Raw genomic sequence first — 25,334 nt, 5'->3', positions numbered from 1 at the left:
TAAACTTGCCCTGGTGAGTAAGGCTCCATGGGTAAGTGTTTGCTGCTCAAGTGACGTGTGAGTCCGGGAACCCATGTGCAAAGAGAATGAACTCCTAGAAATTGCCCTCTGCCCTCCACATGCGTGTGCCGTACTCACACAGTACGCACACGTAGCAGTCATGTGAAGTTAACCACATTTGAAGTGCCAGTGCGCTTTCCCGTCTCCTGCTCCGGATGACCGCAAGTGTGTTAGCAGGTGATTTTGTTGGCAAGTGGAAATTTGATGGAAATGTACTCTCTGTAGGAAAATGAGTTAAGCTTGTATAAACCCCCAGATTTAGTGCCATTTAGAAGGAAATAAGATGGGCAGGAGAGATGGCTCAGTGATTAAGAGCACTTGCTGCTTTTGCAGAGGACCAGGTTCATATCCTAGCAGGGCATGGTAGCTCACAACCACCTATAACTCCGTTTCAGGAGATCTAACACTTTCCTCTGGCTTCTGTGGGGAGCCCCCATCAATAAAAAACAGAGTTTTGAAAAGAAAGATAAGAAGATGTGGGAGAAAAGTCTGAAAAAAAAATGTGACACAAGTTTTGGGCTTGATGGTACATACCTGCCTGTAATTCTAGTTTCCTCAGAAGCTGAGGCAGGAGGATTGCTGTGAGTTGGGAGGATAGCCTGTGGTCTCTTCAGAGTTCCTGGCTAGTCTGGCTTACAGAGTGAGACCCCGTCTCATCCATCCCCAAAGAGACACGGGTAGCAATAGAGTTCATTTTGTCAAGTTGTGAGTAGATGTAACCTTAAGTGAGAATTGTAGAGTCCAGTCTGCAAACTTGGAGCAATTTGGGTGAGTTTTCATCCTGACATACCATTCAGAGGGAATGTTATTTGATATGCATTCTCTCTCTCTCTCTCTCTCTCTCTCTCTCTCTCCCTCCCTCCCTCCCTCCCTCCCTCCCTCCCTCCCTCCTCCTCCCCCCCTCTCTTTTTCTGGTTTTTTCAAGACAGGGTTTCTCTGTAGCTTTGGAGCCTGTCCTGGAACTAGCTCTTGTAGACCAGGCTGGCTTCGAACTCACAGAAGAGATCCACCTGCCTCTGCCTCCCGAGTGCTGGGATTAAAGACGTGCTCCACCACCGCCTAGTGAGATACGTTCTCATAACTTGGCATCTGGTTTTTAAAATTAAGTTACCGCTTACAATTGCAGTATTCTTTGTTGTGGCACCCCAATGATGCACAAATTAAATGCCTCTCAGGGGATTATCTGCATTTGCTGTTAGTGAAACCTTAAAATAGGAGTAACCAGTCTACTGAATGAATGTTTAAAAACATCTCTGTTCAGGGTTGGAGAGATGGCTCAGTGGTTAAGGGCCCTGGCTGCCCTTGGAGAGGACCCAGGTTTGATTTCCAGCGCCCACGTGGTGGGCTCACAACTATAACTCCAGCTGCAGGGGACTCCTCTGACTCCCACAAGCACCAGGCACGCAGGTGCGGCATTTGAAGATATGCAGGCAAAACACCCATATAATAAGTACATTATGAATTTTAAAAACTATAATGTCATTTAAAAAAAATCTAGGTAGGGAGTAGACTGCAAAGCAGAAGTCCTTAAGTTCTTTGTGAAGGTAGGATGAGAGTCATGTTACAGCGCATAGCTCCTAAGACAAGCCGTTCAACAGTAGCTCCTCGGTGACAGTATTCCAACATCCCCCTTCCTCTCTAAATGCATTTCTAAGTTTGCTTTTTAAGCATTTTCATAAAATAGTAGCCCTGAGGTTCATGTGCATCATTGTCAGATGAACAAGACGAGTGTCTGAGATTCTTCCCTGGTTTTGATTTATTTTCCCCTCAGTATTTTCCCCAGTGTTTGGATACATGGTAGGCCTTATAGTGTGCCTAAAGAATTTCCTTTGATTTTTTTTTTTAAACTTATTTTTCCATTACACTTTCGCTCTTGAGGCTATTAAAAATGTGTTTTCATTTGATAGGAATGCTGTGATTTTCTTCAATAAATACCTTGGTCTTCTTGGTCTTTAATAAGTCTGTCTCACACATTTGACTTAAATTTAGGGTTGGGACTGGAGTTGATTGCCAGGGGCCAGGGTAGAGGAAATTCAGATTTAGCTAGGCAAGATGATTACTGCCCACGATTCATACATCAGGTGCTTAGCAGTAGGGCTGACGTGATACTGTATACTTAAACGTGTTGAGTAGGAGGTTTTCTTGTTTCATGAAGCTCGCTGGAGTTTGGCACACACAGTATCTCTGAGCCAGAATTGAAAGACCTTCACCTTGATGCTCAGCCTAATTTGCAAGCTACTTCTCCCGGATCAGAAGGTTTTCCTGGGCCATGTTCAAAAGCGAAAGTTTGTCTCTGGAGTCTACAGTGGCTTTTCAACCAGGCAGAAAGAACTCAGACGTTATTATCAGTGGAGAGAAAATGGCAGGCAAAATTGAGATATCCGTAAACAGAAGATATTTCTGGCTTGAAAGGAGGTGGTTATCTCAAGGGGAGATCAGAGTGAAGCAAGAGGCATGCCATGCCAGTGACCCTGCGTTTTCTTTGTGTATCTGCCCCAGATGGGATCCTCTGAGAATGCTAGAATAGGGGGTGGCGATGACAGTCAGTTGGGCCTGTAATCTCTTAGCCTCCCCCTTGTTCCTGTCACCATCGTCATGCAGTAGACTAGACTGTGCAACCGTCATTCTGAACAGTTACGTATGACGGGAGTTCTGGGATACGTTCTTCTACTTTGTGGTGTTGGGGAAATCTTCCACACTTGTCACCAGGGATCTGCCAGGGATGTGCAGTTCGAATGACTCCGTTCTACCGATTTGCTTTGGTTTGAGCTGAAGGCAGTAGTGAGTCTCAAGGATTCCTGTGTGCTTTGGAAGCTTCAGGCCTGAAATGATACACAGTAACTTGGAAGCATATAGACAGAAGTTTGAGTAGATTGGTTAGAATATAGAATAGATTTTCTGCCTTTCAGAAACTTGCAAATAAAAGGAAAAAGTATTTTAATTTTTAATAGCAAGTAAATGATAGAGGAACTGATTAAATTACATTTTTTTTTTTAAAGAAGGTAGATCTCATTTTCAGGGTTCTTACCACAATAAAAAGGAAAAATAAACTAGTAGCTTAAGCATTTAAGGGAATCTGAATAACATCTCTCTTTCAAAGTTTTAAGTCTCTATTAGCATATCCAACAGACACCCTGGGTGTGGACCAGCCTAGCTGCCCCACAGCCATTTTCTCTCTCCCCACGCTTCCCAGCTTCTCCTGATGATGATACTGTGTTGACGTCTGCTTTGTCAGGTTTCCATCAGTGAGAACACGCTGTGTCTTTCTTTCCGTGTCTAGCTTATTTCATTTGAAGTAGTGTGCTGCGGTTCCATCTGTCTTGCTGTTTGTGGCTGAGCACTTGAGTGTGCGCATTGATCACATTTTCCCGTTCGCTTATTCATACAGCTTAGCTGTTGTGGACAGTGCAGCAGCAGCAATGGGCTTGCAGATATTTTATTAGCAGTGGTTTTCAGGAACCTTCATGTTGTACACACATAGCACATTGTACTGATGTATAATTGGAATAGAAATCTCTTGATTATCGAATTGATACCTACACAGTGTACAGTCTGAGTCTGTGGCAATCTGATAAATTATGTGTTAGGACCTTTTCTACACTGGTCGTTACGGATGTCTATTGTGCTCAGTCTAACCATGGCTTCATGGTTATTTTTTTTTTTTGCCTCAGAAAAATGCTTGCTTTGCTATAAGCCTTATCAATTAAATATAGAACAGGGGCTTATGTGTATTAATTTAGAATTGTTAGTCAAAGAGGGTGTGGCATTTGTACGAGGCAGACAGAGCACCTCGGTGGATGTATCTGTCAGCTTATCTGTAGGTCCAGACAACCCCCGCTCGACCTCAGTAACTTTTCAAGGTGTTGCCATGCAGTTGAAAGTGATGGCTTGGTGAATTAAATGCACAGAAATATAGTTTATAGTCTTTCGGAAGGATTAAATGTTGGCATCCTTTATTTCAGTAGTGAAATTCTGCTTAATACTAATGGGGATTTCCCCACATATTTGAGGCCTGACTGAGGCTCTTGTCCTACGGATGAGAGATCAGAGGATCATGGTTGTTCGTCCTCCCCTCCCCCCCGTTTTCTGAGACGGGGTTTCTCTGTGTAGTTTTTAAGCCTGTCCTAGAACTCGCTTTGTAGACCATACTGGCCTCGAACTCACAGAGATCACCTGCTTCTGCCTCCTGAGTGCTGGGATTAAAGGCGTGCGCCACCACTGCCTGGCAAGGGTGCTCTTTTACACAGGCCTTGACCCTTCCACCTGCCTCAGACCTGGTGCCTGTAGCTTCGTTCTGAGTTTTCATCGGATTAAAGCCTTGCCGTGCGTCGGGTCATTTCATTGACATGTTGGAGGAACAGCCCCTAATGTTTCACTGTGCTTTGTACTTGTGGCATTTCCATTATGGAGACTTCATGCCTGTCTCCTTACACTGTGCTTTCAAATTCCATTGTCAACAGTGTACTTATGAGCCTGGCCTGTCAGACACGGGCCTTTAATCCCAGCAGAGGCAGGTTGACCTGAGTGTGAGGGCAGCATGGTCTACAGAGTGAGCTCCAAGATAGCCAGGGCTATATAGAAATACCCTGTCTCAAAACCCACCAGCACCACCACCACCATCAAAGTGGTTAAAGCAGCGTAGTTTAGAATATGAGGTTTTGGGAGTGGGACTTGAGCTGTTCCAGTCCACTTCCGCATGCTGATAATGGACACATGCTTTGCCATCAAGGGCTAGTTAGCTCCTTCTTGAATTAGTGTTTTAGTGGCTTTAGTGTAAGGCCTGGCAATGGTGTGTATGCTTTTTATTATTGCCAAACTTTGATTGTCTGGTTTCCTCAGTTACCTTGTAAACTTGGGCCTTGTTCTTGCGAGCCTAGCTCTTGTGCATGCAAAGTTATCTTTACTGAATTGATGCATTTATTTCAACTGCTTGAGGCCTAGAAGATACATGAGCTAGTCGTTTGGGCAGAAATTAGAATTTCTGTCGTGGGAAGCCAGGCGTGCCAGCGTGAGTCACTTTATTGGTGTCTTCAGAGTGCCTTGACTCTGCTCTCTTCACTCTTAGTTCAGTATGTCGCGTCCCTTCTCGTCTCCTTTCCTCTCCCTTTTCATCTTGTTTGGGTCTCCTGTATCCCAGGCTGGCCTCAAGCTGTTCCTGTCTCCACCCTGAGTCCCACGCTTACAGGTGTGAACCATCATAATAACTAGTGTATGTGGGGCTAGGGAGCGAACGCAAGATCCACCTGCCCCTTGCAGGCCTCCCTCCCAACCCCCTGCAATTAAAGATGTGCGCCTACCATAACCAGTTGTTCACACTGTATTTAAGTGTCTGTTAGACGGTTTCTTAGATCCAAAATAATGACTGTTTTTCTTTATTAAAATAATTTCTTCTTTGGTTTGGAGAGATGGCTCAGCGGTTAAGAGCGTAGGCTGTTCTTCGAGGACCCTGGTTCAGTTCCCAGCACCCACATGGCAGCTCACAACTGTTTTATGTAACTCCAGTTCCAGGGTACCCGGCCCCCTCATGTAGGCAAAACACCAATACACATTAAAATAATTTAAAAAAAGATTTCTTCTTTATACTTAATTACTAAATTTTTTTTTGTTTTGTTTTATTTATGTATTTTCTGACACGAGGTTTCTCTGTGTAACACCCTGGCTGTCCTGGAACTCAACTCAGTAGACCAGGTTGGCCTTGAACTCACAGAGATCCGCCTGCTGCTGCCTCTTGAGGACTAGGGTTAAACTTGGGCCACTACTGCTGGATAGTTTTTTTAGGTAGGGGAATTTTCTTTTCTTCTACACTGAGTCAGAATCCCCTCCCCCACTAAGGAGTAAAGGGTTTATTTTGGCTTCTAGTTCATTATGATAAGAACACGGCAGCAGGCACGGGAGGCACAGTGGCAGGAACAGGATGCAGAGTCCAAACAGGAAGGCCTACCCCCTGTGACTTACTTCCTCCAGCAAGGCTCCCCAAAACCTCCCCACACACAAACCACTACTAACTGTGGGTTAGGGGACATTTCACGTTCAGATCCCAACACTCTGCCTCTGACCCCATAGGCGTCCGACCCTCATGATGTGAAATGTGCTTACCAGCTTCAGAAGTCCTCATGATCTTTAGGGGAAGTCTTTTGAGGCTAAAGACGTTTTCTTCACTGTGACCCAAGTTCCAGCAGGAGTTCTGACCGTGATCATTGGGATAGACATGGCAGTAGACAGGAGGAGGGCATGGCTGTAGGAACCCAAAGCCATGTGTTTTTCTTTTGAGACAATCTCCTGTCTTATTAACTCTGCCATGTGGGATCAGGTTGGCTGGCATGGCAGTAAGTGCCTTTTTTATGTGTTGAGCCATCTCACTGGCCCGGAAAATACTCTTAGAGTTATCTAGGGGACATTTCTAGTCTTCCCATCCTTTTTCCTGTCTTTGTGTGAGTTTATCACTTCCATTTATAGTGACCCCTTATCAGGGCTATAAAAACGGCCGAGGCAGAAATTAATTTATATGTGAAAGTAGAACACGTTTCTCTCTCTCAGGTGCTGTTGAGGATTATTTTAATAGTATGCACCTTTTTTTCTCCTTAAAAATAGCCTCTAATTTGACCTAGATTTTAATAGTATCACTTAAGTTTTTCTGCTGTAAATACATTATTAAAAGGCTGGCGTAAGGTCATGAGTATAACCTCAGCAGAACTGCCATGACCTTAGGGCCAGGATGCACTGCATTGTGAGTTCCGAACCAGCTGAGACAACAGCAGATTAATGTATTACTTCATGTCTCCAGCCCACGAGGAGACGGTGAGGAAAGGAAGACCGGAGTTAAGAAAGAGAAACTGAGAGCATCGGCTTCCTTTTCTCTTCCGAAATAGAAAGCTAGCGCTCTTATGTATACCTGAAAGTGTGACCAGCTAGCCTGGCAGCAAGGGGCTTGTGACTGTTACGTCTTGGAGCTAGCTGTGCTGGGCTTTCTGGGTTGCTTCGCTCTCTTTCATCTTCCTCATATTGAATGTAGCACCTGGAATTTCTTGTAGTTTTCCTTCTTCTTACATTAAAAAAGGGTTATTTTATGTGTATGGGTATTTTGCCTAAATGTATATCTTGTGCACCACAGTGGTACAGTTTCCACGGAAGCCAGACGGGGGTGTCAGATCCCCTGGAGCTGGAGTTAAAAATGGTGATGAACTGCCATGTAGATGCTAGGATCCAAAGCTAGATCCTCTGGAAGAGCAGCCAGTGCCCCTAACCACTGAGCTGCCTCTCTGCCTCCCTTTCGTTACACTTTAAAGGATTATTTCTTATTTATCTCATTGCATTCTTAGCTTCGTTGTAGGTTAATGTTTTTCTTGACCATGACTAATTTGATCATGGTTTTGTGTCTGAAGGAGCCTCTGTTTGGACTCACTCACTCAGCTTGCCTCTCAAAGAAAACATGATAACTATTTTATACGGGACTTAAAAGAATCTCTACAAGGACAAGGAATTTCTGCTAGATTGGGTTCCCCTTATCCCATTTAGAGTGGATTCTCTCTTTGACAAATAGCTCGTTCTGAACTTGGCGATGCAACTTCCTCTTGGGACTCTTACAGAAGGGCTCTGGCGACTGATTGGTGCCTTGAGCTTTCTCCAAGTCGCCTTATTTGTCTTCAGAGTGTGGAGCCCCAACTTCCCTTGTCCCCTGAGGCTAGTGGTAACTAGAGTTGATCTGGGAACAAATCTGAAAGGCTCCCCAGTGACTGAAATAGAGCAGTGCCTGCATAGACATCTTGACTTTACTCTAAATCAGGGTTTTCTCTGCAGTAACGGGACTCTTTCCGGTGAAGATAGGTGTAAGTGCTGGGCCTGGTGACACATGCCTGTAATTACCTCCAGTACTTGAAAGGCTGAGGCAGAAGGATAGTGAAGTTGAGACCAGCGTGGATTACATTAAAATAACTCAGTGTTTTTTGGTTTTGTTTTAAAGGCTTGTGCAGCATTTATACCCCTTCTCCTCTGTAGGTGATGGAGACGAGAGGAAAGAGAAGCCCAGATGCTTTTCCTTTCTCCCTTTTCTGTTTATTCTGAACAGTTCTCCATCAAGTGAATGGCCCAAGTGACTGTACAAGAACAGAGAGACGCTCAAGACTGCAGTACAGGCTCCTGCTTATATGGGAGCATTGTAGCACTCTTTACCCTACATTAAAGCAGGAATATTAAATCGTTTTACTCCGAAGTTACTGTGAGTCAGATCAAGTGGAAAGGGAGGAAATAGTTAAAATAACTGAGGAGGGAGGGCGAAGGGAAAGTGGTGATGGAGGAGAAGGCGGTGCCAGCTGGGGGCTGTTGATGATGAGCTCTACTGGTCTGGGAGGCTGCCGCTCTGCTGTGCGAAACAGGGCTATTTCATCAAAGCAAAGGTTCTTGTATCCTGTCCTGGGCGGTGGCTGTAGAGTACTGGGACCATGTAGCCCGACTCATTCCTATCTCCCCATTTTTATAAAACTCACGGCCATTTATGCGTCAGTTCACAGAAGCAGGGCTTGGGAGTGAGATCATTCTGGAGTGCATCCCAGCTTTGCTGCCATTGTGTAACCTCACACGCTGTTTCACCCCTGTCTCGGTGTCTCCATGTTCTACATATCAGAATAGTAAACCTTTCTTATAAATGTCAAGCGTGGAAGAAATGAGACGATAAACGTGAAATATTCTAGATCCTGCTTCACTCTTAGGCATCTGCGGTGCTTGCCCCGGGGCAACAGTAAGAAGCTGCCAAGGTCTCTGTCTTCTGCTTCTGCCCTAATTCAGCTCAGCCGCTTGTCCTTTTGGATTTGTTTCCTTTCTGAAGCAGTACTTCCCTCCCTCGATATCCTTCATGTTTCTTGGCACGTAAGGCAGAAAGCCTGACCTAGCATGGGGGACTTTGGAGGTTGACCCATCTGTAGCCAGTGACTTCCCGGATGGGTGCACTTTGACTTTGCAGCCTGTCCGCTCAGCAGCAGTGCCCTCTCGCTGCTGAAGTGCCAGCCCTTTGGCAGCAGCAACACAGGGTCCACTTTGTCCTTGCTGATATATTAAATTTTTGCATTTTCTACCTTCATGGTCTGTTATTGTTATTCTGATGAGCATCTTTGGATCCCTCCTCCCTCTTGCCATGCTTGGGAATCCAACCTCAGTCACACCAGGTTTCTCTTTAGCACTGCTGGCGTCCAGGAGGAGGCTGTCCTTGACACTATGCGATGTTCTCCAGCATCCCGTCCACCATCTACCGATGCCTGTAGGCAGCCCTCGTTCTGAAGCCCATCCCTTGTTGAGGGCCGCTAGTCTGCACCGTCTTCGCCCTTTGCATCTGCTCCAAGCAAAGTTCACAGCTGGGTCACAGCTGTTATGAACACACCTATTTCTTTCTGTTTTAATGGGTCCCTAACTTTGCCTGGCAGTCCTTTAATATTTTATTGATTAATGCTTCTATTTTTCATGGGGTTATTTCAGTCTTCTCCTCAAAGTGTCAATTTCATTTTATTATATATTTGTAGTAGATGGCCTTTGCATCAAAGGTAAAATAGAGGCTATTATATCTAAACTTTGTGATACCAGCCATGAATTTGAATCTTTGGTTGGCATTTAAGACATTTTGTGGCCGTTAGCGAGTTAGCCTGTAGCCTCATTTTCTTTGTCTCTGTCATGACTATCACAACAGAAAAAGTGTAATGTGTGTAGTTTCTTGTTCATAGGGTCAGCTGGTGATGGGCACCGTGAATGGCAGAACTGACAGGAGGGAGGGGTGCTGCCTTGTGTAAAGTCAATCAGCCATGTTAGGGTAATCCTGAATTCGGGATCTGAAGAAACTGAGGCATGTGCCACACAAGTTATCTGGGGGGAAATGCTTTCAAGTAATGTGGTTATAATATAAACTAAGAGAAAGGAACTGTGTGGGACATACAGTGAAGGGGAGAGAAGATGGGCTTCATGTTTGCAGGCAGAGAGATGTGCACTCTTTGTTTTGTTGGATTTTTGAGACAGGGTTTCTCTGTGTACCCCTGGTTGTATTGGGACTCTGTAGACCAGGCTGGCCTTGAACTCACAGAGATCCCCCTGTCCCTGCCTGGGATTAAAGGTGTGCACCACCACTGCCCTGCAAATGTGGACTGTTTTTGAGACAGGGTCTCACTCTAGTCCTTGCTGCCCTAGGATTTGCTTTGTAGACCAGGCTGGCCTCAGCCTCACAGAGATGCATCTGTCTCTGCCTCCCGCCTCCTGAGTGCTGGGATTAAAGGTGTGCGCCACCATGCACAGACATGCACACAGTTTTAATTGGATGTGTAAATGCCATCACGGGGTGGTATTAAACTTGTAAAAGTGAGAGATTAAGTTAATTAATTTCAGCAACCTCTTCACTATTCCTCTTACTCATTTTTCATGCTGTAGGCAGATTTACTGTTCTAAGTGGGAATCTCATTCCTTTAGTTTCAATTGCTTCTGCCCTTAGTCTGGAGTTCAAGCTCGTGAGATTTGTTTAACTTTGTGATGATGCATCAGCACCAGCGACTGTGGCCATCTTCCTTCCCTTTTATTATCACTCTTACCTGTACCCTTTCTCCTGCGTCCTCAGGTCCCCTCTTAGCTCCTGTCCCACCAGCTGTCTCTCCTTCAGTCCTCCCCCTCAGTTTCCTGTCTTCAACATGGCTCTTCCTGGGGGCTGGAGAGGTTGCTTTCTGAGAGGGCTACCCTTAGGATCCTAGGACCCACACCACCTGGAGTTAACTCGCTGGGCCTCATGCAAATATTTGTAACCCCAGCCCCCAGGGATTCATTGCCTCCTCCTGGCTTCTGCCCAAGCATAGATGTGCCCCTCCCCCATGCGCATATCCTTTGACAGACATGAGCACAAGCATCAATACATTTTTAGAACAAAGCGAGCCAAGGCAGTGCTAATGAAACCTCCTGCTTGTTGCGTTTGCCTCATTTGCAGGCTTTAGCAAGACCGCAACTTCCCTTGTCCTGGGAGGCCAGAAGAGAAGGTGAAATCCCTTACCGCTGGAGTCCCAGGCAATTGTGACCTGCCTGGTAGGAGCCAAATTCAGGTCCTTTGGAAGAGAAGCAAGTGCTCTTACTCATTGAACTGTCTCCAGCCCCCTAAACATCCTTGACTACTAATATTCCATAGGTGTTTCTGGAAAAGTCTAAAAAGTAGGATGGTTTTGTCAGCAGGTCACTCTGGAGAGGAAATGTTTTTCCCCCGTGACATTACCAGTTATTTCACTGTTTTGCCCCCCAAATTCTACATATAGCAGTTTGATTGATTTCTTTTTTCTTCCCCTCTATATCCATGTTTTTGTGTGTGGTGGTGGGCCAGTCCTGTCTTTTCCAACTCAGTTTGTATTTCTTAGTGCTAGGTTCATTGTTCTCTGTTCATAACATAGGCTTCTGAGAGCCTGAGCTTCTGCTATAATGATGGTTTATATGTTGCATGGACTGCTTTTGATGAGATCACACAACCTGTTCATGCCATGTAGGACTTAGCGACAAGTAAGAAAGGTCTCCACCCAAGTGGAGTACCGGTATGGGTGCAGAAGAAGAAAAACTCTCCCGGTAACAGTTCACTGCCAGTAAACCCTGAGGATCTTGTCTGTCTTTCCCTCCCAGCATCTGCTAACCACCTCATATAACTGCTAACTGCTTATATATAAAGACCATGGGGTCTTGGTAGCTCCTTGCCCAGCATCCTCAATTGTCTTTAACTCCTTAGGGAGAAGAGGTCTGCTCCCCTCAGTTGTTAACCACCCATAAGTCCCTGTATGGAGTGGAGTTTGACGAGCCCCTTCCCCAGGTAGTGGGGAGCTTTGTGAGCATCTCCCTCCCAGCAACTGTTAACTGTCTACAGATCCTTGGTTATGGGCAGAGCCTCATGAACCCCACGTCCTAACCAGTTGTTAACTGTAAATCGTTGGGAAGGAGGGGGCTAAAGGATCCTCCCTACACCTTGGTGGGAAGTTCGCAGTGGACTTGGTCAGCTCCCCGATACAGTCCGTCTCCTCCCATCAGAGTCCAAGAGGGCAGCAGCCGTGCTATGAGAGGACAGCATTCCACAGCATTATCTTTTAAGTTTCAAAAGTCCTTAGTATCCAGGAATATGTCCAGAAAATCCTGAATATGTTATCACCGTGTTAATTTCCATAGACGTCAACAAGATAACATGGTTTAGTAGTATTGAGAGAGAAAAAGAAAGTGAGGTTGAGAAATAGACCTCAGCTTTGGAAGATGGCAGACCACCAGTTCATTATTCTGACATAAATAACAAGAAAGAATCAAAACCTTGTCCTGCTTCTCCTCTAAAAACTCATTTCAAGGTCAGCAGATGGCAGATTGGTGCTCTCATTCTTGCTGCATTTATTTTCAACAGTTGACTTCCTTCCTGTTATGACACTTGTTTTACCTAGTTTTGTCTCCTTGTTTCTATTTGATTGTGCTTATGATTCTGTGCCTGTTAGCATTCATAATTATTTTAAATTCCTTGACTGGTGACGCCAATATTTGGCTTGTCTCTGGGTCTGCCTGTTGGCCGTGTTTCTCCCCATGACGACTTGTCTTCATGGTTTGTTTTGGATTTCAGCCGTTCCGGGGGAGAATGAAGGAAAATGGTATTTATTCTGAGAAGTGGGTGTGGCTGTGACTATTGCTCAGGTTGTTGGGCTCACCTGGAGTCATGAGGGATGAGGGTCTCTGGGTTTGTTTTTATGGGTCTGGTTGACCATTGCCTCAGCAATGGGTGTTGATGTGCTAGAAGGTTCTGATGCAGCCCCTTTAGTCTTTCTTGAACTTGCTTGCTCATTGGTATGTCAGAAAGGCTCCCCCAGGTTTTGTTCCCTCCTCGTGGTAGAGTACCATTGCGTACTTGGAAATGTTTAGGTTTGCTGTGTGGAATTGAACCCTCTTGTTGCTCTCCACCAGTGTTGGATTTCTGCAGGCTGCATTCCTCTCTCTGGAGTCTGCTTCTCCTTTCTTTGTAGGAGACCTCTGTTCTTCCCTTCCCGGATAGTAGTTTCCCGCAGCAGTGGATATTAGTAATAATTTTGAAGGAATTTAATAAGAAGCATTTTTATATCCAGTATTAAAACTAATGGGTTCGGAATCTTTGACAACTACATGAACTTTTCCAAGTCGAGTTTATTACTTCCGTGAACTTCCTGACATTTCTTATTAACTACTAACAGTTTTCAGTTAAGAAAATGACTAAGAATGGCTATTTCTCTACTCTCAAGGAAGTTTGTCTTTAGGTGCGGGGTCGTGATAATAAGCCCCAAATCAGTTCTCCATGTAAAAAAGGTGTGATTGGATTGCGTTCTCGACTGCGTGATAGGAGGTCTAGTGTTAGAGGCGTAATGAAGCCAAGCCTCAGAGGTGGAGGTAATGAAAGCTCCCAGGTTGTAAGTGATATTCATACAGTTTTATTATAGTAGCAAGTGTGGCAAAGGAAAGAAAAATTGTTCAGAACTATGGGCACATTACAATATTCACAATTATTTTTGATTATTTCACACAAGTGAGCCATCACTTGTATAGGACATTTCCAGGGTCCTCACACCATAGCCCAGCGCTATCCCAGGTTTTATTCACGTTCGTTGCATTTATTGGCATTAGCCCATTTAATTCTTCACAGTTTCCTATGCCTTCCCTCTGCCTGTTTCTTTAGATCATTAGACGGCAGGCTGGCTTCACTGTCTGACCCCCAGCATCACCAGTCGCCATTTTCCATTTTGCTACAATTAAGACGTTATTTTCAGACTGTCCGTGATGGCGTGTCAGTCCCAGCACTGGGGAGACAGGCAGGCGGATCTCTGAAGCCTGGTCTACAGAGCGAGTTTCAGGACAGCAGGGCGGATAGGAGAGAGGCCCTGTCACAAACAGAAAACTGTTTTCAGCTGGGTCGGGTGCGATACACCTGTAATTCCAACTAGGAGAGGCAAGGTCAAGAGAATCTGAATTCCAGACCAGCCCAAGCTACACAGCTGGTCAACCTGTCTCTCTTCCTCCATTCCCTCAATCTCCCTTCCTCCCTTTTTCCAAGAAAAGAACCTTTATCCCTGCAGGCAGAAATGTAGAGTACAGCCACACAAGAACGGCATGGAGGTTCTTCAAAAAGTAAGACAGGACCACCATATAGTACAGCTCCCATGACTGGGTTTGTATCCAAGCAAAGTGAAGTAGACACACAGGTGAGATACCTGCATGACCAGGCTTATTCTCTCGCTTGTCACAGTTGCCATGTAGAATCAGTCTCGGGTCCTGGTAACAGAAGAACGGACAGAGAATGCGATATACTTGCTGGCATTAGTATTTGTCCATAAAGAATAATGAAGCCGGGCTGTTTGCAGGAGGGTGACTGGAACTGGAGCACCGTGTTCAGTGATCTAAGTCAGACTCAGAAAGACTGTGGAAACTGGAGGCAGAAAAAGGTGACTTGAGAGTGGGGAGTGAGACGAGCATGATTGTTATACAGTGGTATACGAATGTTTGGAAGTGCCTCAGACTCCCGCTAAGTTACAAGTCAATAGGCATCATTAATAAAAGACCTGCTTCTGGGCTGGCATCCGCCACTCCCAATAAGTAATACGTGCATTTTTAAAAAGTCTATGAAAAGAGCCTGTTTAGTTAGGAAGTGTGGGTCTCTGGTATTAGTATGAGCGTAGTAAGAATCGCTCTGTATCTTCTGTGAGCCACTTGAGAAGAACGGATTGGGCAAGTGTTACCTGGTTCACGGCGACTTTGACAGATGAGCAGGGTTACTTTGTCAGTTTGGGTTTGGAGTTGGCATGAGACAAGCGTATGCTTTGCAAATTGCTGAAGGGCCCAGAAGCCTGAGAAGTAAACTTTAGGGAATGTTGCAGATTCTTTCAGCCTGTGTTTAGAAGTGATGACCTCGAAGAGCAAGTTTCCAATAGCTGGTGACAGATGGGGTCCAGATTTCCTTGATTTCTATTCTTTCATTGTACAACATTATGTTAGTCTTGTTTCTAGTTTGCTGTACTTGGGATATACACCTTAAATATTACCTATCATCCATCCCTCCCACCATCCATTTATCCATCTGTCATCGATTCGTTCTTGAGGCAGTCTCTCTTTAAATAATCTGACCCTCCTGTATATAGATTAGGGTGGCCACAAACTCACAGAGATCCGCCTGCCTCTGCCTTTCAAGTGCTGGGATTAAAGCCTGCGCCACCACACCTGGCTACATCTTCAATATTTTTCTAAGTGACTACGGAATGAAGTGACCAGTTTTTCCTAATTGGAGGCATAGTTTCTTAAAGATGATACTGTCTATTTAATATTAAGTAATATCACAATGTGCTCCCTAGTAGCTAAATGTTAACACATATGTTGATTGGATTGAAAGTCTGTAGCAAAGGAAAAAAAAAATCTATTTTGAGGTCCAATAGTCATTCCATGCCAAAGCAGTCTAAAGTGAAACCCAGGCCTTCCAGGTCCTGGCTCCTGGAAACACAGGCTCTGGAGGTGAAGTCTTGTCTCCTCTCTTTAACTGGATAAATAAATAACCTGTAGTGGCAAAGCACACGTGGAGCTGGTAGACCCTGCTTTCCTTTATGTGGAGTAATTCATTTCTATTACATATTTGTGTTTTGCAAGAGGTTATAAATCTTACTGTATGTCATCACTTGGCTTTTTGGGACTGAACCGAAGGAAGGAAGGAATGGGTGAAAATGACCATATTTCACTGCTAGGTTTTGTTTCCTCGAACTGGGTGCCATTCATTTGAGCAGTGTACCTCAAAGTTTTGTGATCCTGAACACAAAGGGCCTTCGATATGTAAAATCCCATCTTATCTGGAGAAGAACATTGATGGGGTAGTTAATATGTTGAGATTTCTGAGTTATTGTAGATTTTTTTTAAAATTTAGATTTATTTTATGCGGGGCTGAAAGTTAAGAAAACCAGTGCTCTTCCAGGGGTGCTAAGTTCAATTACCAGCAAACACACTGACTCACAGCCATCTGTGGTGAGATCTGGCGCCCTCTCCTGGTGTGGAGTGCAGGTGTACATACAGGTAGAACAGTATACACATAATAAATAAATTTAAAAAAAGATTTATTTCATGGATATTTTGCCTGCATGTATACATGTGCATGACTGCTGTCCCCAGAGGCCAGAAGAGGGTGTTGTGTTCCCTGGAACTGGAGTTACGGATGGTTGTGAACCACAGTGTGTGAGCTGGGAATTGAACCTGGGTCCCTTAAACTGCTGAACTGTGTCTTCAGCTCTTTTATAGCTTTCCTATAAGCTCTCAATGCAGTGAATTCTCTAGTGTGGACAGAACGGGCTCAGGACTGTTACTAACACAGTCAGGTCAAGTGGAGCTTGTGGGTTCAATAGGAATAAGGCTCTGGTAGAACCTGACCTATTTGCAAAGTGAGAACTTGCATGTGGCTTGTTTAAGTGACAGTTAATAGTTTAAACATTTTTGAGAGGGGCAGTGGGCAGAGAACGTTAGAACGTTCTGGAAGACATCCTACATAATTGCTTAGTGTGGGCTAGAAGGCCACTTTCCATTTCTTTGTTTCTTGGGGTTTCTCACTGAGTAGGAATTTTGCCTTGTTATTTATATAGTCTAAATTTCTAGTGCTTTATTATTAAAAGGCAGATCTAAACGAGGAGAAAGTTGAGAAGCCGTGGGTTCCTATGGAGCCAGACTCTAAATATAAAGTGACCATCAGTATGCACAGTTAGAAGGTTTGGGAGAGATTGCTAGCTGGTGTTGTTCTTTCCTGCCCCCCTTTTCCTTTTCCTGGCATCATGAAGGCAGCGATGAGACTTGTATGTTGCCTCTGTCAGGTATGAGACTGTTGTCTTTGGAAGTCTAACACTAGGCAGGTGTTTTAGAGTTTGTATCAAATTGGTAGTTTGGTAATGAAATGACTGCTTTGCTTGGAAATTGTAAATCTTTATATTCGTTCTATAGAAATTCCCTTGGAAAAGCCTTGCTTTTCTTCTTTATCGTGTGATTGAAGACACTCAACACTGCAATCTGAGGAGAAATGGGATTCTGTTGCACGGCGTTACCATGAAGGCAACAACTGAGTGTGTAGGCAGAACAGGGACTGTGATTCATTACTCCTGATTTAGAAGTTCTAAGTTCCCTTCTCTTTGGAGTAAGAAAAGATAGCTGTGTGGGGTGGTATATTAACACTAAACCCAGTATTTAGGAGTCTGAAGCAGGGGAACCCCAAGTTGAGGCTAGACTGGGCTCCACAGAAGGAGCCCTTGTCTCCACAGAAGGAGGCACAGAAGGGGAAAATGCGTTCTCCTGTATTCTCCATTGCTCTTCTTACAGCAAGGGCTTGTGGGTGCGGGGAGCACAGGTACATGAGCATGGTGAGGGCAGACTGGCCCCGTCCTTGCCCTTCTGGAGCTTGTACCTCTCAGATGAGACAGGTATAGAACCATCAGTCACACGAGTGCTCAGACGCAGTTGTCCTAGGTGTTAGGATGAATAGGACACGTTTTGAGAATCTGTAGTTGAACAGTTTGTCTCAGTCTGGGAATAGGATTTGGATTTTTTTGAAGAACAAACATTGGAAGTTATTATTATAAGTATGATTAATTCCTTTTAAGTATATGCTTAGGAAGTTAGCTAAATACAAACCATTTAAAGTTTCATGATAAACATGATACTACCAGTTTACCCTGTGTTTTAGTTTTGGTTTTCCACTTGCATAGTTATTTGAAATTGTTGGTTCTCTTCCATATTGGTCTCCATGGTTTCTAGTTGTGTTTGTATAACCCCAAGTCTTTATGAATGAGTCCACTCTTAAATTTGACAGCTAATAAAAAAAATCCCAAGTTCAAACAGATGTGGAAGATGTGAAAAATGCATTAAATGTGTCTTGTATGACATTCTGTTGATACATCTTGGGTTTTTTCCCCCTTTAAAATTATTTTATGGGTATGGTTGTTTTTCTTGCATGTATGTCTGTCTGTACACCATGTACATTCTTGGTGGCCATGGAAGCCAGAAGTGGACATTGGATCCCCTGGAGAAGGGGTTACAGACAGCTGTGAACAACTGTGTGGGTGCAAAGAATTGAATCCTTAGTCCTAAGAATTGAACCCTGAGTTCTGGAAGAGCACCCAGTGCTCTTAACCTCTGAGCCATCTCTCTCTCGTCTTGAGTTTTCAGATAGGCTTTGAGCTTCTCAGACCAAGGGTGCTGTCTACAGAAGCTTTCAAGATGTGAGAGACATAATAATACTAAACAAATGTTGAACAAATTATGACTAGGCCATGCTACTAAAGAGTAATCAGCTGGTAAACCTTCCCATTTCTCTTAAAGTGTCTTTTTAGTTAATAGCAGGTTCCCTTTGATATTACAAACCTGGTTTTAAAAATTAGTTCCTTAGTCTGGTAGTCATGACACACACCTTTAATCCCAGCACTTGGGGGGCAGAGGCACGTGGAAATCTGTGAGTTCAAAGCCAGCCTGGTCTACAAAGTGAGTTCAATGACAATCAAAGCCGCACAGTGAGACCCTGTCCCAAAAAACAAACAAAAATTAGTTCCTTCACTACAGTCTTAGGCAAGCTTATGAAACCTCATTTTCCCCATCCTTAAAATAAGATTACATGTGTAAAGTGCTTAGCCTAGTGCCTGACGCAGCAGGTGTTCCATAATATAGTAGAAAAATGCCAAACATGTTTTTCTTTGATGTTACGTAGATTCCCAGGTATGTTTAAAGGTAGAATACTTACCTGCCTAGCCCCTGTCCTCCCAAAATGTGACAGACCTTTATAGTGGTATAGAATACTAATGTTTATGAAAGCAGATAATTTATCCTCTTGCTGATTATACCAAACCAAAAAGTTGAAAAGTGTTTGCTAATTGAAACATGACCTGCCAATCACCAATAATTGAGTAGATAATCATGGCTCCTATCATCGCAGTAATTCAATTTTCTTCCTTTATTTTAGTTTTTAAAATAAACCAAGTAAGGTGTTGCTTTGTTTGAGCCCAAGCGTGCCGCAGATTTGCTTTGTGTTCAAAGATAACCTTGAGTCCCCGATCCTGTTGCTTCCACCTTCTGTTTTGGAACCACAAGCAAGTCGCCATGACTTTAAAAAGCAGGTATAATCTCCTAGTGTGTCTTTTATTTGGATTAACATTTGTGTTTGATGTGTGAGGCTTGCTTGAATTGTTGTGTATGTGCAGACATATTTAAGGGGCGTATCTCCATGAATGATAGAGAAAGTATAGACGATCTGAGTGGTATTTCTAGTTTTCAGCTTAAGTACATATCTTCTGCTACCCTTTTTGCTGGCATTGTAAAAATTCTGGCACCTTTTCTTTACATTATTGATAGTGCTATTTTATGAACATCTTTCCTTTTTATTTTATTTTATTTTTTGAGTTGTAACCCTGGCTGCCCTGGAACTTGCTGCAGAGGCCAGGCTGGCCTTGAACTCAGATTAGCCTGCCTTTGCTACCCGGTGTTGGGATTAAAGGTGTGGCCACCTTGCTTGGCCTGCGCGTCTTTAAGTAGCGTACGGAAACTCACAAGTGAAACCTCTGGTACGCTGTTCCTTCTATTGCTATGACAAACACCAAGACAGAAGCTGTGTAAGGGAGACTGGAGGGGGGTGGAGACTGTTACGGGTACATAGTCCATGGCATGGTGGCCAAGAATGGCAGGAATGTCAGGCAGCCAGGCAAATACAGTGGCAGTGAATGACTTAACTCATCTCTCTTCCTTTGCTTGGGCTAAGACCCCAGTTTGTGGGATCCTACTGCCCACAGCGAAAATGGGTCTAATTACCTCAATCTAGTTAATCCCTCCCAGGCATGCCTCGAATCCATCCTGCTAAAGTGACAGTCAGTATTAACTGGTATACTAAGGTTCCAAATCTGATGCTAAAATTTCTTTCAATTCCATATTGTTTACAGTTAGGATTTGCTAGTAAAAATTAAACAATACAGATACTCCTTAACAAAATTAGATGACAGAAAAAAAAAAACCTAAAAAAAACCCAAAAGATAAAACAATAACAAAAACAAACCAAAAAACCAAGAAATCAAAAAGACTTCAGGGTCTTTTTCTTTTTTGAAGATGAATTTTTTACAAGTTTCTTCAAAGGCAAAATAGCCACAGCTTAGCACGAAGCCTAGATATTAGCTATAGCTTTGTGTTGTTGGAGACAGTTTGGGATATAATTCTAGAAATGCGTTAAAGCTGGATGTGGTGGCACACACTGTAATCCCAGCACTTGAGAAAAGCAAAAGGGCCCAGCAGTGGTGGTACACACCTTGAATCTCAGCAATTGGGAGGCAGAGACAGGGGGATCTCTGAGTTTCTGGACAGCCTGGTCTACACAGAGAAACCCTGTCTCAAAAGAAAAGCAAAAGGATGAGTTCAGAGTCAGTCCGTATTACTCAGCAAGAAAAACAGCTGTGGGGATACATGGCCCGTGAAAGCACTGTTTCTACCGGGAATGTGATTTTTGTTGTATTTCCATGCTTTTTATTGGACTGCTTTGCCTGCAGTAGGATATCATTGAGAGTTAGGAATCAGTTTTTTTTAAAAAGCAAAACCAAACCCTTCACCCACACTGGGGTCCCTCCAAGGTCTTTCTTTGGAGTAGCTAGACAGGTGCTTTGCCACCCATTCGCACCTTCTGTCCCCAGCCCCAATTTGTCCTTTGTACCCCAGGTTAAAAAGCAGATAGATCACTGATGGTTTGGTATTTGATATGAAACTCCTTTTAAAAATCTGTATATATGCTGTACTCTTTTCATTGGCTTATTAGGTTTGTTAACCCTAATGTGGGAATAAGTCCTGAGAAATCTGAGCCGCCAGCATGCAGTTTTGTGCATAATTTTCCTTTATGCATTACAGTTTTGCTTTTCTTTAGACAAGTAAAATTAGACTGCTCAATTCAACTCAGCCTTGTAGTTTCCATCGCTTATATACCCAGTGGCTGTTTGCCACTTTAACTGCTTGCTTCGAATGTTCTGTGGATGGGGAAGAGTCCTTTGTGTTTATTATGCACACGCAGCGCTACTATAAGGCTTTGCAGAAACCTTTTTTTTTTTTTTTTTTTTTTTTTTGCGGAGTAGTAGTTTAGGAAGAGATTTTTACTGGAATAGATACATTTTTGAAGTTGATAATCACTAAAAACGGCAGGTTGGATTTAGATTCAAAATTTCACAAACGTGCTTTAAATAAAATAAGCCTGTAAAGGATGTCCGTCTTCAAACTGCTCACTGGTGTCTGAAAGGGAGCTCTGATCCTGAGAATTGAGGCGCGACCAGAAGAGGAATTCCTAGCTGTCTTTGTCTGGGTTATAAAGTCCTGTTGTGATTGGACGGGAAGTAAACATCATTTATTTTCTTCAAGTGTGATTGGCCACGAATCTTTTCTTTCCATAGTCTTTTCCAGTAACTGACTCTGGAGCTTTCTGTTTTATTACTCGACTGTGTTCTAGTACGCTGAGTACTCGTCTTGGCGCCGAGACAGTTTGTGAAATTTAAGGACGTCGGTAACAGCCCGCGGTGGAGTGTCTGGCGTTCCTGTAAAAAGGCGGCACTAGGTGTAAATCTCCCAACAGCCCCAACGCGGAATTAGACTCGCAGCCGGGAGGAATGCTGCTTTAGAGCCGCGGGCCGCCGAGCGGGCACGGTGGGGTGGGCGGCGCGGCTCGCCGGGGACGCGCGGGGATTCGGGCTCCTTGACGACGGCGCTATGTGTCCGCAAGGACGTCGCTCCTGACATGCGGGCCACCGGGAGTTTGCTTTGCGGCCGCGCGTGGCAGCCGAGCCCTTCCCCGGCAGTCGCCCCTCGGAGGGGGCGAGGAAGGAGCGGCGGAAGCAGCTTAGCCTCTGCCCGCCGTCCCTCTGCAGCTGCCGCTCGGTGCCGCAGCGCAGCCGGTGGGGCGGTACTACTTGGCGGCGCCCGCCGACCCCCGCCCCCCCGCCCGCGGAAGGACACGCGCCGCGGCGCGGGCGGAGGGGTACTGGCCGCGGCGCGCCGCTCGCGCCGGCCGCGCGCACATTCCTGTCAGTTTGCCTGTGGGGCGCGCGGGAGGACGGGGCCGGCGCGGCTCCTGGTGCCGTAGCGTGCCGGGGCGCTCTCGCTCGCGGGCCGCATCGCCTGCGGTCGGCTCCTCGGCATGGGCGGCCGGTAGGAGCGGGCCGCGCTCGTTCCCGGCGCAGAGGCGGCCATGGCGGTGGAGACGCGGCCGGAGCTGGTGGGAAAGCGGTTCCTGTGCGTGGCGGCCGGCGAGGACGCGCGTCCCGAGCGCGGGCAGAGCGGCTGCGGGAGCGGCTGGCGGGCCGGTGTCATCCGAGCCGTGTCCCACCGCGACAGCGGCCACCCGGACCTGGCGGTAAGAGCGGCCGGCCGGGTGGCCCGGGGGCACGCCCCTCTGCGCGGGGCCGGGCGGGGAGCGCAGCTTGGGGGTGCGGGGCTGGCGGGCGCGCGGCAGGTGGGGCGGGCGGGCCAAGGACTCGCGCGGCAGGGCCCCAACTCCTGCGCTTTGCCGGTCGCAAACCCGTCCGGCTTTTGGCTTTGTAATCGGAAACGATGGGAATATTTTTGGTATGAGGAGTAATGGAAACCTTTCTCCATCACTTAGTACTTTTGTTATTGTTGTTCGAAATGAATAGTGCTTTAGGGTTCCCGTTCCTGAGTTTTATATGGCTTCACAAAGGGAGAGATAGAATAAATTAAGGTTTCGAAGGACATTTAACACTTCTAAGTAGCGCCCACCCCCATTTGCCACTTACACAGGACACGGTCAGTGTTATCGAATGTGTATGTATGATTTTGTGCCAGCCAGGAAATGCTCTGTTAGTTACGTATGCATTCTCATTAGGGAATGGGAAAGAGTAGAGGCAGGGAATTGACTAACCCTCCTTGCCTTGTTCAGTAAATACAGAATTTGTGAAGTTCATAGCGACTTGTGTGATTTATTTTCTCCTGTAAATTAAAAAAAAACTCCTTCGTATTTAGATTCAGTTTCAAATCCACCGAAACATGCAAAGTATTTACCATTTTGATAGAGGTGTTGGAAGACTCGATTGTGTTCTTGCAAACCATTCCTAGCTACAGTTACTGCATGTTACCTACACATGACATTTATTATTTAACTTAGTCGTGGAAAATGTGTTTAGTTTGCTAATAGTTACTTATGAAAGAAAGTAAGAATAGAGGCAATTTACAAAACTCTGCTTGGTTATTCTTTGTGTAAAAATTGAAAAAGAACCCTTTCTTCATCTTAGTGATTTCTTTTGGTAGTTTTACTTAGTCATTATTGTGTGTTTGTATAAAGATGTGCTGAACTAATTTCTCCTTTTTTCTGATATGAAAATTGAGGGTTTTACCTGGAGGATATTTGGGTAATGGTTTAGACACTAAAGCAAACATGGAGCAGAATTTTTGTACCATACTGTTACTAGTACATGAAAATTAGGAAATGATTTTAGGTTAGGTAGTATTAGAGATAGCCAAGGTCTATTGGAAATTGTCATACAGGGGGAAATAGCAAGATAGTAAGCTGGTTAATTAAAGGTAAAAATTGTCAGGCAGTCTTGGTTTGAATGCTTCTAGAAGTGATGGAGGAAGTTCAAGGTCAGGTGGGATTACCATCAAGATCCTCTACCACAGGTGTAGTAAGAATTAAGTTACCTGTAGATCAAAGCAATTGATTGGAAAGAAAAGAAGGAATTTTCAGGAGGTGATATTGTTTTTCTGTCTCCTGACTTGGTACACACATTCAACTTTACCTCTTAATTATTGGTTCATACAATATATATCTATAAATTAGTTGATATAAATTTTACTTAATGGATGAAAATTCACTCTGACCTGCAACAGTGTGACTTTTTGCCTTCCTTTAACAATTTGAGAATTCATTTGTTACTGTATAATTTCCCTTTTTTCATTCTAGAACCTACAGTTTTTATAATTTTCCCAGTGTTCCTTACATATTATTTGAAATGAATTTAGAATACTTTAGCAGCAATGTTGTATAATTTTACTTTCAGCTATATTAAAAAAAATGCTCACAGTTGGTCTCCATTATGGTGTACCTACTGTATGTTACTAAGGGAGCAGAACTGTCTGTGGTAAACACTGTGACTACTTTTATTTTAAACTTTGTTTACTCTTTGGGAGTTTCGCATCATGCACCCCAATTCTGCTCACCTCTGGGTTCTCCCATATTCTCCCGTCATCCTTGCCATGACCCCCCACAAAAGGAAGTCAAAGTAAGCAAGCAAACAAAAGCAAAACAAAACAAAAAAAAAACAAAGCAAAAAAGTTGCCGTTTCTCCAACACCTCTTCATTTGTCCTGGTAGCAGCGGAGGCTTCAGTGTTCTGTATGGTATACCTCTTTGTCCCATCAGTTTAACACTGACTTCTTCATAATGTTTTTTGGGGATGACAGAATACAGATTTTTTTTTCTGTTTTTAAAGATGAAATTTTGCCTAATTGTCTGTGCTGTTCTTGAACATCTGGACATGAAGAGCACTTCTTGTTTCCACCTCCTTAGCAGCAGGAATCACAAGCAGGACAGTGATATGATACTGCCTCCCTCTTGGGTTTTTGAGGTATAGGCTATGATATTACATCTCGAAATGATGGAGTATACATTTCTTTAATCACTTGAGGTTTTAGTCAGTAATTTAATTTTTTTGTGAGTGTCTAGTTCAAATGACTAAAAGTAAATCAAATAACTAAGTGATCATAATGTTTCTTAGCGTTTTGACCCAAAATGCAGGGAAGAATGCAGTTATGGTAGTGTGTCTATTTTAGCAGATACATCTGGAAAGGAATAGAGATATGCTTTCTTGTATGTCTGCTTCATTAAAAAGTGTATTATTGACCTAGGGTGATTAAATAAAGTCTTTAAAGTGCAGTTCATGCATGTAAATTGAAAACTTGAGTTTGATGCCCTCCGAATAGACCTAGGTAGAAACAGGTGTGGTGGGGGCACACTTGAAATTCTAGCTCTGAGGAGGCAGAGGCAGACATGCAGCCTAGCTAGCGCCACAAGTTCCAGGCCAGAGAGATTCTGTCTCAAAGGAATAAAAGAGAAAATGTGACCAAGGAGATCTCTGGATAGGCTAGGCTGCAAAAGCACTTGCTGTGCCAGTCTGACAACCTGAGTTTGGTCTTTGGTCCCAGGATAGAGGGAGAGGACCAACTCCTGTGAACTGTCTTGTGACCTCCATACAAATTCTCCCGTGCATGAGTGAATGTTTTTGAAAAGTCAAGACTTTAAAAACAAAAGAT

At 44.3% G+C, this 25,334-nt stretch overlaps 1 protein-coding gene across 4 annotated transcripts in view; it reads left to right on the top strand.

Moving 5' to 3' along the window:
- The window catches only part of Jmjd1c (jumonji domain containing 1C), a 173,413-nt gene that overhangs the window by 13,575 nt on the left and 134,504 nt on the right, over window positions 1-25,334 (top strand). Inside the window, exon 1 of one of the 4 annotated variants that reach the window (XM_075980071.1) lies at window positions 22,213-22,423. The exons of 2 other annotated variants lie outside the window; for them this stretch is intronic. In XM_075980071.1, the coding sequence (XP_075836186.1) occupies window positions 22,259-22,423 (165 nt within the window). In that variant the 5' untranslated portion in view covers window positions 22,213-22,258. Of the gene's footprint in view, window positions 1-22,212; window positions 22,424-25,334 lie in introns of those variants that run through there. One more of the 4 variants, XM_075980073.1, reaches the window with a different exon arrangement.

The sequence above is a fragment of the Microtus pennsylvanicus genome, chromosome 7, assembly GCF_037038515.1.
Source record: "Microtus pennsylvanicus isolate mMicPen1 chromosome 7, mMicPen1.hap1, whole genome shotgun sequence".
Classification (NCBI taxonomy): Eukaryota; Metazoa; Chordata; class Mammalia; order Rodentia; family Cricetidae; genus Microtus; species Microtus pennsylvanicus.
The sequence above is the reverse complement of the archived record's forward strand: the minus strand, read 5'-3'. Positions and strand labels throughout refer to the sequence as shown.